The 16,779-nt window shown below is 46.1% G+C and overlaps 1 protein-coding gene across 1 annotated transcript in view; it reads left to right on the top strand.

Moving 5' to 3' along the window:
* Window positions 1–1,532, top strand: part of TSPOAP1 (TSPO associated protein 1) — a 112,404-nt gene extending 110,872 nt beyond the window's left edge. Inside the window, exon 27 of the mRNA XM_040422146.1 lies at window positions 492–1,532. Within this exon, the coding sequence (XP_040278080.1) occupies window positions 492–681 (190 nt within the window). The 3' untranslated portion in view covers window positions 682–1,532. The remainder of the gene's footprint in view (window positions 1–491) is intronic.
* The last annotated feature ends 15,247 nt before the right edge of the window (window positions 1,533–16,779 follow it).

Consider the following 16,779-nt stretch of genomic DNA (forward strand, 5'->3'; position numbering starts at 1 on the left):
GCATAAGGCAAGTTTCACACCAGCGCTAAAATGATAAAGGTTGACATCCTGCTGGAGTTCATTGTATTTGGCATTGCCAGATACTGCCTTTCCCTGCCAGAGCCCATTGATTATAATGGTACCCAGCAGAGATCAGGCCTGTTTCCGGCATCAGTGCCACGATTCAGCTGGACAAAAAACTCAGCTTGCAGTGGTACTTCTCCGGCCGAATCTCACCACTCAGGAACGGGCCTGATCCCCACCGGGTCCCATCATAGTTAATGGGGCCTGGCGGTGCTCCGGCCCCTTTCGGCAATACCAGATGCAATGAACTGGGCAGGCTGTTCCTCTGCTGGAACATCCTGCAGGATCATTTTAGCGCTAGTGTGAAGCTAGCTCAAGTAACTTTCTGTAGATACATATAGTAACCGCATTGGTTATTTAATACCTCTGCACAATTTTCTATATATTAATTATGTTTTTACTTCTTTTTTGTTTTGTTTGTAGTTTAGTCTTAATTCGGCCATTGACCAGCCAAGCTTAATTCCCAACAAACCCAATAAGCAACCAGTCGAACTTAAGGAGATTTCAGAACAAGTAGATCTGCATCAAGGGATCGCCTCCACTAAGAAAAAAAAAAGCTTCTTCTCAAAAGGGAGAAAATTGTTTAAAAAGCTGGGGTCTTCTGGAAAGAACTTGTAAATTTGGCCTGGCCTGTCCAAGCTGTCATACAGCAATAATACCACTTCATGATATGGATGCTTTTATCTGTCAGTGTCCCATCTGCTGGCCCTGTCTGGTATTGGTCAGCATTGCCACTCGTAAATAGTATTTATCGTTAAACTGCTTGTGAGAGGTTTCTTGGTGTCTGTGACAGCAAGAGATCACTATGAATGTACATGGATAGCGTCTAAATTCATTGTAAGAACAGGAAACAGACTGTAACTGATAACACTAAGAACTACAAAGGGGAACCAAAAGCCTGGATTTTGCAAGCTTTCCTGTGCTATGTACCATACGTAACTGGTTCCCTGGGCCCATCACTTGTGCACTTGATAAGCGACCATGTCTTAGGACAGCAAGGAATGTTTGCACTGCGTTTTCTCCTTAACTTTTATGCTACGTCTTGGAAAATTTGTGCAGAAAGTATTATTTCTGCTATAACTGCTCATCCCCATACAGGAAAGAACAAACGCCAAACTAGAGACCTCAGAGAGACTTGATAGCACTTATCCATTTTCAAGGAAAATAGCTTTGTTATGTTATGTTGTGTGCATGTTGGAAACACTGAATGTTCCTTTGCCTTATTTTAATTATTGTTTTTTTGTTTTTGTTTTGTTTTTAACTTGTTTACAAAAAAAATCCTATCTGCTCTGAGCAGAGAATGACTGTGTTGGTTTGAAGGCAGAGTTTGTATACATAGCCACTCGGAGAGCATCTTATTCCATCTTCCTTGTCGTTATGCTCCTCTCCTGATATCGGAGCCATCTTGGTGTACTCGTGACCAGCATTTTGATGCTTTCTGTGTTAAAGTTATTTATTTTGCATGTTTGAAGCAGAAAATAAGTAAAATTGTTTAAATGTTTGGGGTAATAACTCCCATGAATTGTTCGGAGACTTTACTCGACACCCATCGATCGGTGTTGCAACGAGTTCATTGTTTACAAACGCAAATACATTTTAATATAATAAAGTTTATTTTCACTATGCCAGTCTCTTCTCTTATTCATAATGGTTTCCTTATATTCACACACATGTAAAGGGAACCTGTCACATTGAAGATGTTGTCTGAGCTGCAGGCAGCATGTTATAGAGCAGGAGGAGCTGAGAAGATTGATATATAGTTTTATAGGAAAAGATTCAGTATAACTTGTTTATATACAGTATATAGCATTCAAATTCCTGCTTCTGAGCTTTGAAGTCAAGGAGGTGGTCCTATTAGTGATTGACAGGCTTCCCTCTATGACTGTTCATACAGAGTAAGACGTCAATGACGGTTAGGTCTGCCTCACTTCAGAGCCCAAAAGGAGGAGGAATCTACATCAATGAAATACAAGTTATACTGACTCTAATTCAACAAAACTATATATCATTCTGCTCGGTTCCTCCTGCTTTATACCATGCTGCTGGCAGATTACACTGCATTTTCATGGTGACAGGTTCCCTTTAAAGGGAGTGTCTTTTTGGGCAATGTCATATAGAAGATATGAAGACATATAGACATTTCAGCAAGGTGTATGTGCTTTATGACAACTGAAATAAATGTAGGTCAAATGACAGAGAAATTTCATTACATGTACAATAAAGTGTCCCATTGTCTGTGACACCCCTTTGGTCATGCGATCAGTTATTAAGTAGTTATGAACATTTTCCCTTCTGTGACTGTCACGGTAGGGAGCAGTGAACCTATAACCTTGCACAATCCGCCCTAGGCAGCAGCCTACAACTGGTCGACAGTCCCTTCTTAGATAAGTGTGGGGCCTATAAGGAAGAAAGAACCTAGTGACAGATCAACAGCCACAGTGGAACCAACTAGTTAGGTCAAACCAAGAGAGACCAATAAAAAACATATCAGAACCAGTAAGGCCTCTTTCACATGAGCGTGACAGATTAGGGCCGGATGCGTTCAGGGAAATCTCACACCGTTTTGCAAGCAAGTTCATCCAGTTTTTACTGCGATTGCGTTAAGTTGTTCAGTGCAATGCATTTTGATGTGTTTTTCACGCGCTTGATAAAAAACTGAAGGTTTGCAAACAACATCTCCTAGCAACCATCAGTGAAAAACGCATTGTATCTGCACTTGCTTCCGGATGCAATGCGTTTTTCACTGAAGCCCCATTCACTTCTTTGGGGCCAGGGCTGCGTGAAAAACGCAGAATATAGAACATGTTGCGTTTTTTTCACGCAACGAGGAACTGATGCTTGAAAACTCGCTCGTGTGAAAGGGTCAAAACCAAGATGCAAGGGTCAAAACCAGAAGAGCAAATCAGAAGCAATACCAAGCCAGAACCAGGAGGACGTGCCAAATCGCCAGCCAAGAATCAGAGGTCAAGGTCCAAGCAGGGTCCGAAAATCAGGATAAGATGAGAAAACTCTAGTAATGAATCCAAGAAGACATTACTCACAGGCAACCTGTGGCCAGCAGGTTGCCTGTTTAAATAGGCCGTCCTTCCTGGTCATGTGACACGTCCGGTGTCAAATGACTGATGTCAGCGCACTGGACGTGTCAGTGGCACTTCTGATTGGCTGCCACTTCTTGCACCCGGAAGTACAGCTGCTTCATCCTGTATTGTCAGTATTGTCCTTTTGCACTGCAGTTTTTCTTGTGAGGTGGGTACCCTTCACAAATAACCAATGTATATAATATAGAAAACCGCGCTGCTTCAACTTGAGTGCAGTTCACACTGAAGGAGACAAAAGGTATCTATCGATGTGATTCCTCAGTTTTGGTTCCCACTAAGGTCGATGCTCAAATCTGCTAAAAGTTAAAGAAGAGACGGCCCAACGTAGTGAAATACCACGGTTGAAGCAGCGCTTTTATCCTGCATGTTGATCCAGAGGAAGGCAAGAAAAACCCTGTGAGGTAGAAGCCATTTTTCCCGACTTTAGGGGGGAAAAAATTCCTTCCCGACCCCAATCGGGCAATCGGAATAACTCCCTAGATCAAAGACCCCTCTCTAGTGACTATAACATGTAATAATATTACACTCCAGAAATTCATCCAGGCCCCTCTTGAACTCTTTTAGTGAACTCACCATCACCACCTCCTCAGGTAGAGAGTTCCATAGTCTCACTGCTCTTACCATAAAAAGAATCATCTATGTTTGTGAACAAACCTTCTTTCCTGCAGACGCAGAGGATGTCCCCTCGTCAGTCACAGTCCTGGGGATAAATAGCTGATGGGAGAGATCTCTGTACTGCCCCCTGGTCAGTACAGATAGTATCTTGGAATCAAATCATCTCCAAGACTAAGTTCAAGCTTTGGATCCCTTTTGGTCCTACAACAAACTATTAGGGAGATTTATCAAGACTGGTGCAAAGTAGAACTGGCTTAGTACCCATAGCAACCAATCAGATTCCACCTTTCATTTTCCATAGGAGCTCTCAAAATTGTAAAGTCTATGATTGGCTGCTATGGGCAACTAAGCCAGTTCTCTTTTATCCCAGCTTTCAAAAGAAATGTATTAATCCTGTTTAAAATGTAGACCGAAGTCTAAAGATGCACCAACTTTATCACAGTGTCTCAAGTAATATGATAACTAGTGTTGATTGAGCACCGTAGTGCTCGGGCCGAACACATCGTGATATTCGGGTGCTCGACCGAGCACCTGAGTATAATAGAAGTCAATGGGAGAACCCGAGCATTAAACCAGGTACCCCCTGCTCTGAAGAGGGGAGGGTGCCTGGTTCATAAGAAAATGTCAAATTGTTGCTAACACCGAAATGGTTCTGTAACAGCATGGGGAGGATGTAAGGACCCTCAAAAATTATATGTGAGGGCCTGCTGGTGAGCAGACCCTCTAAAAAATTATATGCGCTGGTGAGCGGACCCTGTAAAAAAATTAGATGTAAGGGCCTGCTGGTGAGCGGACCCTCTAAAAAATTATATGTGAGGGCCTACTGGTGAGCGGACCCTCTAAAAAATTATATTCGAAGGACATATATGCGAGGGCATTATATGTGACGAATAAGCAATGAATGTTGATATGACGGAAGAGAGGGAGGAGGATGAGAAAAGGAAGATTCAACCATATACCCTTGTTTGTCGTGGAAGGGGTATATGGGAATACAGTCTATTAACTACATTAAAAACAACACATGTAAAGTGCCTTTATGTTCATCAGCATTCCTCTGGTGGAGTCGAGAAGTCATGGTCAATCCAGGCCTTGTTCAGCATTTTCAGTTGACAGGTGGATACGCTTATGTTATAATGCCACCAGCAGCACTAAATACACGCTCAGACAAAACGCTGGCGGCAGGGCATGCCAGCACCTCCTAAGCGTAGAGCGCAAGTTCGTGCCATGTGTTCAGCTTGGACACGCAGTAGTTGAAAGGCATTGAAGCATCATTGAGGATGGTCTGCTATGTACTCCTTCACCATCTTCCAAAATTTTTCTCTCCTTGTGGCAGTAGGCCGCACATCCGGGTGAGGGTGCTGGCGGGGTGTCATGAAACTGTCCCAGGCTCTCCACCAGAGGAAGGAGAGATGAGAAGTTTTCTTTGTAGTGGGGGTCGAGAAGGGTGAACAACCAGTAATCAGTGTTGTTTAAAATGCGTATAACGCGCGGGTGCTGAAAGGCAGCCTAACATGAAGTCAGCCATGTGTGCCAGAGTACCAACATGAGACTTACGGTCGTCATCAGTGAGTAATCACTCCCAATCTCCTCATCCTCTCCCTCTCTTCTGCCCCACCCACGCAGAACAGATGGAATAAACTTCCATGGGTACTACCCTCTGTAGTTAGGCAACAGTCTCCTGCTCCTCCTCTTCAGCTCCAATTTCGCGTGAGAAGACGAACTGAGGGTGGTCTGGCTATCATTCAACCTGTGTAATGTCTTCCCCCATTTCCACCTCTTCCACATGCACAGCGTCGTCCTTAATTGTGAGCAGCGAGCGTTTGAGAAGACACAGAAGTGGGATGGTGACCCTGATAATAGCGTTATCGCCGCTCACCATCTGTGTTGATTCCTCAAAGTTGCTTATAAACCTCACAGAGGTCAGACATCTATGCCCACTCCTCGCTTTGAATAGCGGAAGCTTGACTGGAAAGGCGACGATCATGTCTGCAGCTGGTTATTCCACAACTGCCCTCTACTGCTCACAAAGCCTGGCCAACATGTGGAAGCTTGGAGTCCAGCACGTGCTCACATCGACAACAGCCGGTGAGCTGGCAAATTCAAGCGCTTCTGCTGCGTTGACAGACCGGCTGAAGTTGTGGTGGTAACTTGCGGGAAATGTGCAAACACGCGGCGCACCTTCACCAGTAGCTCAGGCAAATTGGGGTATATTTTAGAAACCGCTGAACCACAAGGTTTAATACATGGGCAGGGCATGGGATGTGTCTATAGTTGCCCAGGCTCCAAAGCCGTCACCAAGTTACGGCCATATCAGCACAACCATGCCTGGTTCTAGGTTCAGTGGCGAGAGCCACAGCTCAGTCTGGTCTCTTATCTCCTGCCACAGCTCTGCGGCAGTGTGCCGTTTGTCACCTAGGCAGATCAGCTTCAGCACGGCCTGTTGCTGCTTCCCCACTGCAGTGCTACACTGCTTCCAGCTACCGACTGATGACTGACTGGTGCTGCACGTGGATACTTCGGTGGTGGAAGTAGAGGAGGAGGCGGAGGAGGAAAAGTGGGGATTGGAGCCACTAATGTAGGTGGTGGCGGAAACCCTGATGGAATTGGGGCCCGCAATCCTTGGCGTCGGTAGCACCTGTGCCTTCCCAGGGTACGAGTTGCTCCCGGCCTCCACAGCATTCACCCAGTGTGCCGTCAGGGAAATGTAGCGTCCCTGGCCGAAAACACTTGTTCATGTGTCCGTGGTTAAGTGGACCTTCCCAGTAACTGCATTGGTCAGGGCATGTGTGATGTTTAGGGACACATGTTGGTGTAAGGCTGGCACGGCACACCTTGAAAAACAGTGCCGGCTGGGGACTGTGTAACGAGGTATGGCCACCGACATCAGGCTGCGGAAGGCCTCAGTGTCCACAAGCCTAAATGGCAACATTTCCAGGGCCAGTAATTTGGAAAGCTGCGCATTTAGTGCTATAGCCTGTGGGTGGGTGGCTGGGTATTTGCGCTTGCGTTGAAATGCCTGGGGTAATGACATTTGGACGCTGCACTGGGACAGGGAAGTGGATGTGGTCGCTGATGGTGCTTGCAAAGGTCCAGGTGCAGGGCGGGAGGCATCCGGGCCTGCGTCTTGGACAGGGGATTAGCCAGCACGTAACACAGGGGAAGAGGAGGCAGTGGTGTGACCCGCAGACACAGATTGTGGACCCAGGCGTTCGGCCCACCTTTTAGGGTGCTTTGATGACATGTGGCGGATCATGCTGGTGGTGGTGAGGTTGCTAGTGTTCACGCCCTGGCTCATTTTAGTGTGGCACAGGATGCAAACTACTATTCTTTTGTCGTCCGCACTTTCCTCAAAAAAGCACCATACTGCCGAACACCTACCCTGGCAAGGGAGATTTACGCAAGGGGGTGCTCTGTGGAACAGTTGCGGGCCTGTTCGGTGGTGCCCACCTTCTAACTTTTGCCACCCCACTGCCTCTTCCAGCCTGTTGCAGTGCTGCAGATCCCTCCCCCTCATTACCGCTCTCCTCGCTTGGCTTGTTGCCACCTTCCTAGGTTGGGTCAGTGACCTCGTCGTCCAGCACCTCCTCTTCCACTTCATTACTTTGATCATCCCCGATTTGTTGACCTAACCACAACCTCAGTGATTGACAACTGTGTGTTATCCTCTTCCTCAACCTCTTGAGACAGTAATTTCGGTTGAGTTATTGGCAACTGTGTCTCATCATCATCCACCTCATTAAACACTAATTGCCGTTTCCCAGCGTCATGTTCTTGTGACTCTGGATGCTCAAGAGGTTGAGAACCGGGGCACAAGATCTCAGGTTCCTCTTCAAGCGTGCTTGGCGAGAGGGCCAATTCAATTAATGGCGATGCAAAGAGGTCCTCAGAATATCCGAGTGTGGGATCACTTGTTTGGCCAGACTGTAAATGGTGGAAGGAATGAGAATCAGGGTGAGTATTGTGTGGACCAGACGCCTGGCTACTGAGACTGGACTTGGTGGAAGACAGGGTGGTGCTTAACCAACTGGAAGCACTATCTGCTGCAATCCAACCGACCACCTGATCGCACTGCGCTGACTTCAAGAGTGGTGTCCTGCGCCGCCCTGCAAACTGGGACATGAAGCTAGGTATCTTGGATGATTGTTTTTCTTGTGCTCTGGCAGCAGACACAGTTCTTCACCACGCCCAGGGCCACGGCCTCTGCGTGCTCCATCAGCATCACGGCCACTTTCCCTGTCCCTTTAATGCTCGCCTTCTTCATATTAAATGTTATATGTTATAAGGGACCGTTTATAGGCAAAGTGTGGATAAATTATGGAAAAAATATAATTGTTTTCGATAATATTTTTCCCAATATCTGGCCCTGACACACACGCTATTGCATAGCAGATGTGACAATTGACTGCAGACACCGTTTATAGGCAAAGTGTGGATAAATTATGGCAAAAATATATTTGTTGTCAGTAATATTTTTCCCAATATCTGGCCCCTGACACACAGAAGGCATTGCAGCCACAGTTGTCACAAGTCACTGCAGACACCCTCTATCGAAAAAGTATTGTAAAGTATCGAAAAAAAAATTTTGCTGGCTAAATTATATTGCTGCCAGCCTGCCACCACACACAGTGCTTAAAATGACTTTTGGGTCTTTGAAACGTTTTTCTATCGAATATATTGCGTTCACACTCCCTACACTATCTGTCCCTTCCTAAGCGCAGCTCTCCCTGACTCACAATGAGCCGAACCCACGTCATCGGGTGCTATATAGCACCCGATGACGTGTTCCGGCCAGCCAATTACTGTAATGCCAGTAGCCAACATGGTAGTACTTACCTGCATGTTTATTGGCTGCTTAGCAGCCGCGAAACATGCGGGGAGGAGACTCGAGCATGGCGTTTGAGCACATGCGGTACTCGGCCATGTGCGGAGCATAGCAATGCTCAAGCCGAGCAGGTATTCGGCCGAGCATGCTTGTGTCACGGCGGGGAGTGGGGGAAACCCCCCACCGTGCGGTATCAAAGGGATAACGGGTAGCTGCTAGACCAGGACGCCGGGATCAGGGAGCAGGTCACCTCCTAATGCGTCCCTAATTCTGACCCTGACTCCTAACCGTATGAGCCAACCCAGATGGTAGGTGGGTTCATACTCTGGAACCTCGGGGCCCTACTAACCCTCAGGAAATCCCTGGACTAGGAGCAGGGTAAGACGACCTATTCCTCCACAACACGGACGAACAGGAGTCTCCACCGGCCAAGCTGCAAGGAGGGGGGAACACATACAGCTATAAGGAGATGGCAGGTAAGTGAAACCAGTAATACACTTACCTGCCACAGACACACTGACTGGAACCCGTGCACAAGTGCTGGTGTCCACACCAACATTAAAAGGACACAGCACACACCACAACCACACAGGAACCCAGGACACCCATAGCTGCAATAAACGTGAGACACCATAAGAACATCTAACATCTGGGTTGGCTCATACGGTTAGGAGTCAGGGTCAGAATTAGGGAGGCATTAGGAGGTGACCTGATCCTGGCGTCCTGGCCTAGCAGCTACCCGTTATCCCTTTGATACCGCACGGTGGGGGGTTTCCCCCACTCCCCGCCGTGACAGTATGACCACAAGGGTGGCCCTCACTGGACAGATGGAATATGAAGACCAGGAGGATAGCTCCAGCATACACCATGGCTGGAGTACCCCTGAGCTTCAGGCATCCAGCAGAGACTAAATAGCCCAAGCAGCCACACCCACAAACACATAAACCCAGTGTTAACCAAAACACTAGGAAGGGAGTTAACCCTTCCAGCACCCAGACAAAAGAAGGAAGCCACTTAAAGGGGAAGTGCACACACAAGCATAGAAATCCACATGTTACCACCGGCAACAGCATGCATGGCAACCATGCACACACAGCAACACGTTGCCGCAGGCAACCGCAAGTGTAGCAACAGTGTCACAGCGCACACCATAGGCCGTGACAGCTTGCTCAACCACTATGATAACTGTTGTGCAGACACTTTTGTGTAACTTTTACACAAACTGTTGGTTGACTTACTTTGCGCCATAATTTTGGTTCTGGTTTACGACATATTCCATCCTAAGATATGCCTTTTTTTATACCAAGCCATGACCACTTGTAGGGAAAAAAAGCCCAAACAGGCAAGCTGGATGCAATTAATTGTTTTTTAGATCTAAAACTTGATGTGACGTTATTCAGCAGAAATCTGCCAAATTCTGGTTTATTTTATGACATGGTCTAAGTGGACATTAATACATTTGCCCCATAGTGTGTAAAGGCTCCTTTACACTTCCAATGTTCGGGCAGATTATTGCAAACTAGTGTTCGTACATTAGCGATAATCTGCCGGTGTAAAGATGTAGCAAAATGCTCGTTCATTAGGTAATGGGATTGTTGGTGCGGACACCTAAATCATTGATTGCCAGCAGCAGATTGTGCCGTCTAAACAGCCTCAGCTGCCCACAAACAATGACTCTGGGGACAAGCGATGACATTAGTGATCACCTCTCCCCATACTGTGGAGGATATCGCTGCATGTCAATACAGAGGTCGAGCAAGCGGTTGTCGGAGAGGAGCACTTCCTTCCGACAATCGTCTGCTCCATCGAGCCATGTAAAGGGACCTTTAGTAGGTTTCTAATCTTCAATCTACACTTTGCAAATTTTTGTAAAACTGATAACCGCTCCTTTTTTTGTTCGATTGAATAAAATCTTTTTTTTTTATCATAAATATCTGAGCAATGTAGAAGGCATGCGGCACTACAGGTGCATAAAGAACCGCTCAAGTTATTTTAATGATATTTCAAAACGAGTACTGAGCAAGCAGTTAGTGTACAGATGGAAGGCGGGCCCCTAAAATAAGTTCTTCTGGTGGACACTAAATGCCTCAGTTCAACACATGTCTGTATGTTAGTAATCAGATTTTTTTAATGACAACTCTAGGTCTATAATATCATACCAGTACTTCAGTATTGATGAACTGGTGATATCTTCTGCTAGTCATTGCTGACTATATTTGTCACTGTAATTTAGTTTTTCTCTTGTTCTCTTTTATTGAAAAATATCTTCAGGTTTTATAAAACCGATGTCTTTGTAAATAAGGAACAAACTTAACCTAGCAAAGGTATTTGAGGAGCACTAAGGGTCTCCGCAAAATAATCTGACTGCCTTCACCATTATTGTAATATGAAAGTCATAAATTTAAATTCAAAAGGGGTTGGGGATGTAAAATGCTATGCAAAATTTGTTCAACTGTAAAAAACATCTCTCAAACTTACACAACCATTTTGGGTGTATTACATATTAACTTGAGGTTTGTTTTTTTTATTTCCTTTTTACTACACTTCTTTAAAAAGAGATAAGAATATATAGTTTTAGGAACTGCTTTGGAATTGGTCAACCCTTATCATGCCAGTTCCTCTATTCTACAGTCTAGATGTTTGGTAACAAATATTATCAGCAATATAATCACAGGTAACTGTAGATTTTTTACTTCAGGATAATGCAGGGTCTTATAAACAGTTATTTTTGAGCAGTGACGCATGAGTACCTAGCAGAGATGAGCTCGCTAGTGTCATCCTGCCAAAATGAGAAGATCTGGATGTTAGAAGTATTATGATATTTTACATGGGCTGATGATGTGGACTAAATGTTTGTACTGTGTAAAATGTCCTTAAAGGTGTTTTCCAGCTAAAAATCAAGCCCAGTCAGCGGTACCTGTTGAAAAAAAAACCAGTCATCTTCTCCATGCCATTCCCACTCCCTGGGTCCCTGGCTCTGTTCTGTGGTATTCTGGTCAGTGTCCTGTAAACTTCCAGACAGATAACTGGCATCACAGGTGTTTCCAAGTGGTATGTGATCCATCAGTGACGTGCCACTTGGGGATTGACCAGTCATTGGCTGCAGTTTCGCACTTGACCCTATCCCTCTAGGAGGGGACCAGGAGATTGTAGGGAGCTGGAGCAGAGGATCAGGGAGCAGAGGTTTATCACAGGTCATTATGTGAGGATTTTGGCAGGAATTTTCCCGCCACAATTGGTGGTCAGGGTGGCTAAACTTAGCCTTTGTTGCTGGGTGAAGGTCAAGGGTCTGGGATTGGATAGTTGCTGGGCAGATTAATTGTTGATGTCCAGCAACAGTTGAGGCATTGGGTGCTGAATTGTGGGGAGGAGGATTGTTTGTGTATATATTGTGGTGGCTGACGGTGTTTTAGCTGTCAGCCAAGCCGCAAGTGTGGAGCTGCACCCGCCCGCCCTTCCATTTCAATGTATTGTCACGACTGCTTTATTAGAAGGAGGGGTAAAGTCGCTCACTGAAATGGTGAGCGGACGAGTTTTATTATGGTATTTAGGCCGAGCTTATGGCTGGTCTAATCTGTGGTATTAAGCTAGATGGTCCGAACTTATGGCTGGACCATGATTTGGTTATTAAGTTATATTGGTACATGGTTTTAATGTTTATTTGGTTTAAGCTGTTCTTTAATAAAGCTGGTCATGGCCAAAATCTTCCACCATATAGAGTCCATGTGTCTTATTTATTTATGTCTGGATTGAGGGCTGTTGGTAAAGAAGGATGTTGCTGTATGTAGAGTGGTTATGATCTATAATCCCATGCTATTATTTTCCCTTATAACCATGTTATAAGGGAAAATAACAAAATCTACAGAACACCTAACCCAAACCCGAACTTCAGTGAAGAAGTCCGGGTTCGGGTCTGGGTACCACAATCAGTTTTTTCTCACGCGCGTGCAAAACGCATTGCACTCGCGCGGAAAAAACTGAGCAATGCAATCGCAGTCAAAACTGACTGAAATTGCGTACGCACTCGCACAATTTTCCCTGATCGCAGACGCAACGCATCCGGACCTAATCCGGACACGCTCGTCTGCAAGTGGCCAAAGGGAAAGATCTGCACCTGTTCTGTGTTTAGAGCCGCACCTGGTTTTGGCTCAAAATCACTGACCGAACACTGACTGTGTGAATGAGCCTTTACTCTGCAGTGGCATAAAAGTCCCTGCTGGTGAGCATGCTGTGCAATGATTCTTTACTTCTCAGCTTGTCACCATGGATGCCACTATGCACCAGCCATAGTGGCATCCACAGCTTGTCTGACAAGTAGAGAAAAATATTAATCTGCCTGGTAACTGGCATGTTCTCTGCTTGTCATAGCAGTAAAATGTGCACTAATTTAGCTACAGCTTAAAGGGGTTGTCTCATCATGGACAATGGGGGCATATCGCTAGGATATGCCACCATTGTCTTATAGGTGTGTGTCCCACCGCTGGGACCCGCACCTACATCGAGAATGGAACCCCACAAGGTGGTGGCTGAAGGACTCTGGTCCGACCACCACCAAGCCAGCTCCCCATAGAAGTGAATGGGAGCGCACCGTGCAAGCTCCGTTCTTAACCACCTCCGGACCGCTGTACGCACAGACGCGTCCTGGAGGTGGTTGATTCATTCCTCCTGGACGCGCCGGCGCGTCCTCTCACGAGACGCGAGATTTCCTGTGAACACAGGCGCGCGCGTTCACAGGATCGGAAGGTAAGCGAGTGGATCTCCAGCCTGCCAGCGGCGATCGTTCGCTAGCAGGCTGGAGATGTGATTTTTTTAACCCCTAACAGGTATATTAGACGCTGTTATGATAACTGTTTGGATCGACCACCAGAGGACACAGGCAGCTCAGTAATATGTTGCACCAAGCACCACTACACTACACCCCCCCCTGTCACTTATTAACCCCTTATTCACCCTTGATCACCCCTGATCACCCCCCCTGTCATTGATCACCCCCCTGTCATTGATAACCCCCTGTATGGCTCCATTCAGAGGTCCGTATGAATTTTACGGATCCACTGATAGATGGATCGGATCCGCAAAACACATACGGACGTCTGAATGGAGCCTTACAGGGGAGTGATCAATGACGGAGGTGATCACCCCATATAGACTCCCTGATCACCCCCCTGTCATTGATCACCCCCCTGTAAGGCTGCATTCAGATGTCCGTATGATTTTTACGGATCCACTGATAGATGGATCGGATCCGCAAAACACATACGGACGTCTGAATGGAGCCTTACAGGGGAGTGATCAATGACGGAGGTGATCACCCCATATAGACTCCCTGATCAGCCCCCTGTCATTGATCACCCCCCTGTAAAGCTCCATTCAGATGTCCGCATGATTTTTACGGATCCACTGATAGATGGATCGGATCCGCAAAACGCATACGGACGTCTGAATGGAGCCTTACAGGGGCGTGATCAATGACTGTGGTGATCACCCCATATAGACTCCCTCATCACCCCCCTGTCATTGATTACCCCCCTGTCATTGATCACACCCCTGTAAAGCTCCATTCAGACGTCCGCATGATTTTTACGGATCCACTGATAGATGGATCGGATCCGCAAAACGCATATGGACGTCTGAATGGAGCCTTACAGGGGCGTGATCAATGACTGTGGTGATCACCCCATATAGACTCCCTCATCACCCCCCTGTCATTGATTACCCCCCTGTCATTGATCACACCCCTGTAAAGCTCCATTCAGACGTCCGCATGATTTTTTACGGATCCACTGATAGATGGATCGGATCCGCAAAACGCATACGGACGTCTGAATGGAGCCTTACAGGGGCGTGATCAATGACTGTGGTGATCACCCCATATAGACTCCCTCATCACCCCCCTGTCATTGATTACCCCCCTGTCATTGATCACACCCCTGTAAAGCTCCATTCAGATGTCCGCATGATTTTTACGGATCCACTGATAGATGGATCGGATCCGCAAAACACATACAGGCGTCTCCCTGGAGCCTTCCAGGGGGGGTGATCACCCCATATAGACTCCCTGATCACCCCCCTGTCATTGATCACCCCCCCTGTCATTGATCACCCCCCCCTGTCATTGATCACCCCCCTGTCAGGCTGCATTCAGATGTCCGTATGATTTTTACGGATCCACGGATAGATGGATCGGATCCGCAAAACACATACGGACATCTGAATGGAGCCTTACAGGGGGGTGATCAATGACAGGGGGGTGATCACCCCATATAGACTCTCTGATCACCCCCCTGTCATTGATCACCCCCCCTGTCATTGATCACCCCCCCTGTCATTGATCACCCCCCTGTCAGGCTGCATTCAGATGTCCGTATGATTTTTACGGATCCACGGATAGATGGATTGGATCCGCAAAACACATACGGACATCTGAATGGAGCCTTACAGGGGGGTGATCAATGACAGGGGGGTGATCACCCCATATAGACTCTCTGATCACCCCCCTGTCATTGATCACCCCCCTGTCATTGATCACCCCCCTGTAAGGCTCCATTCAGAAATTTTTTTTGGCCCAAGTTAGCGGAAATTATATATTTTTTTCTTACAAAGTCTCATATTCCACTAACTTGTGTCAAAAAATAAAATCTCACATGAACTCACCATACCCCTCACGGAATCCAAATGCGTAAAATGTTTTAGACATTTATATTCCAGACTTCTTCTCACGCTTTAGGGCCCCTAGAATGCCAGGGCAGTATAAATACCCCACATGTGACCCCATGAAAGATTGAAATTTTTGTCCCAAGTTAGCGGAAAGGGAGACTTTGTGAGAAAAAAAAAAAAAAATCAATTTCTGCTAACTTGTGGCAAAAAAAAATATTTCTATGAACTCGCCATGCCCCTCATTGAATACCTTGGGGTGTCTTCTTTCCAAAATGGGGTCACATGTGGGGTATTTATACTGCCCTGGCATTCTAGGGGCCCTAAAGCGTGAGAAGAAGTCTGGGATCCAAATATCTTAAAATGCCCTCATAAAATGAATGTGGGCCCCTTTGCGCATCTAGGCTGCAAAAAAGTGTCACACATGTGGTATCTCCGTATTCAGGAGAAGTTGGGCAATGTGTTTTGGGGTGTCATTTTACATATACCTATGCTGGGTGAGATAAATATCTTGGTCAAATGCCAACTTTGTATAAAAAAATGGGAAAAGTTGTCGTTTGCCGAGATATTTCTTTCACCCAGCATGGGTATATGTAAAAAGACACCCCAAAACACATTGCCCATCTTCTCCTGAATACGGCGATACCACATGTGTGACACTTTTTTGCAGCCTAGGTGGGCAAAGGGGCCCACATTCCAAAGAGCACCTTTAGGATTTCACAGGTCATTTACCTACTTACCACACATTATGGCCCCTGGAAAATGCCAGGGCAGTATAACTACCCCACAAGTGACCCCATTTTGGAAAGAAGACACCCTAAGGTATTCCGTGAGGGGTATGGCGAGTTCCTAGAATTTTATATTTTTTGTCACAAGTTAGCGGAAAATGATGATTTTTATTTTTTTATTTTTTTCCCTTACAAAGTCTCATATTCCACTAACTTGTGACAAAAAATAAAAACTTCCATGAACTCACTATGCCCATCAGCAAATACCTTGGGGTGTCTTCTTTCCAAAATGATGTCACTTGTGGGGTAGTTATACTGCCCTGGCATTCTAGGGGCCCAAATGTGTGGTATCTCCGTATTCAGGAGAAGTGGGGGAATGTGTTTTGGGGTGTCATTTTACATATACCCATGCTGGGTAAGAGAAATATCTTGGCAAAAGACAACTTTTCCCATTTTTTTATACAAAGTTGGCATTTGGACAAGATATTTATCTCACCCAGCATGGGTATATGTAAAATGACACCCAAAACACATTCCCCAACTTCTCCTGAATACGGAGATACCACATGTGTGGCACTTTTTTGCAGCCTAGGTGGGCAAAGGGGCCCATATTCCAAAGAGCACCTTTCGGATTTCACTGGTCATTTTTAACAGAATTTGATTTCAAACTCCTTACCACACATTTGGGCCCCTAGAATGCCAGGGCAGTATAACTACCCCACAAGTGACCCCATTTTGGAAAGAAGACACCCCAAGGTATTCCATGAGGGGCATGGCGAGTTCCTAGAATTTTTTTTTT

Source organism: Bufo bufo, chromosome 3 (assembly GCF_905171765.1).
Source record: "Bufo bufo chromosome 3, aBufBuf1.1, whole genome shotgun sequence".
Classification (NCBI taxonomy): domain Eukaryota; kingdom Metazoa; phylum Chordata; class Amphibia; order Anura; family Bufonidae; genus Bufo; species Bufo bufo.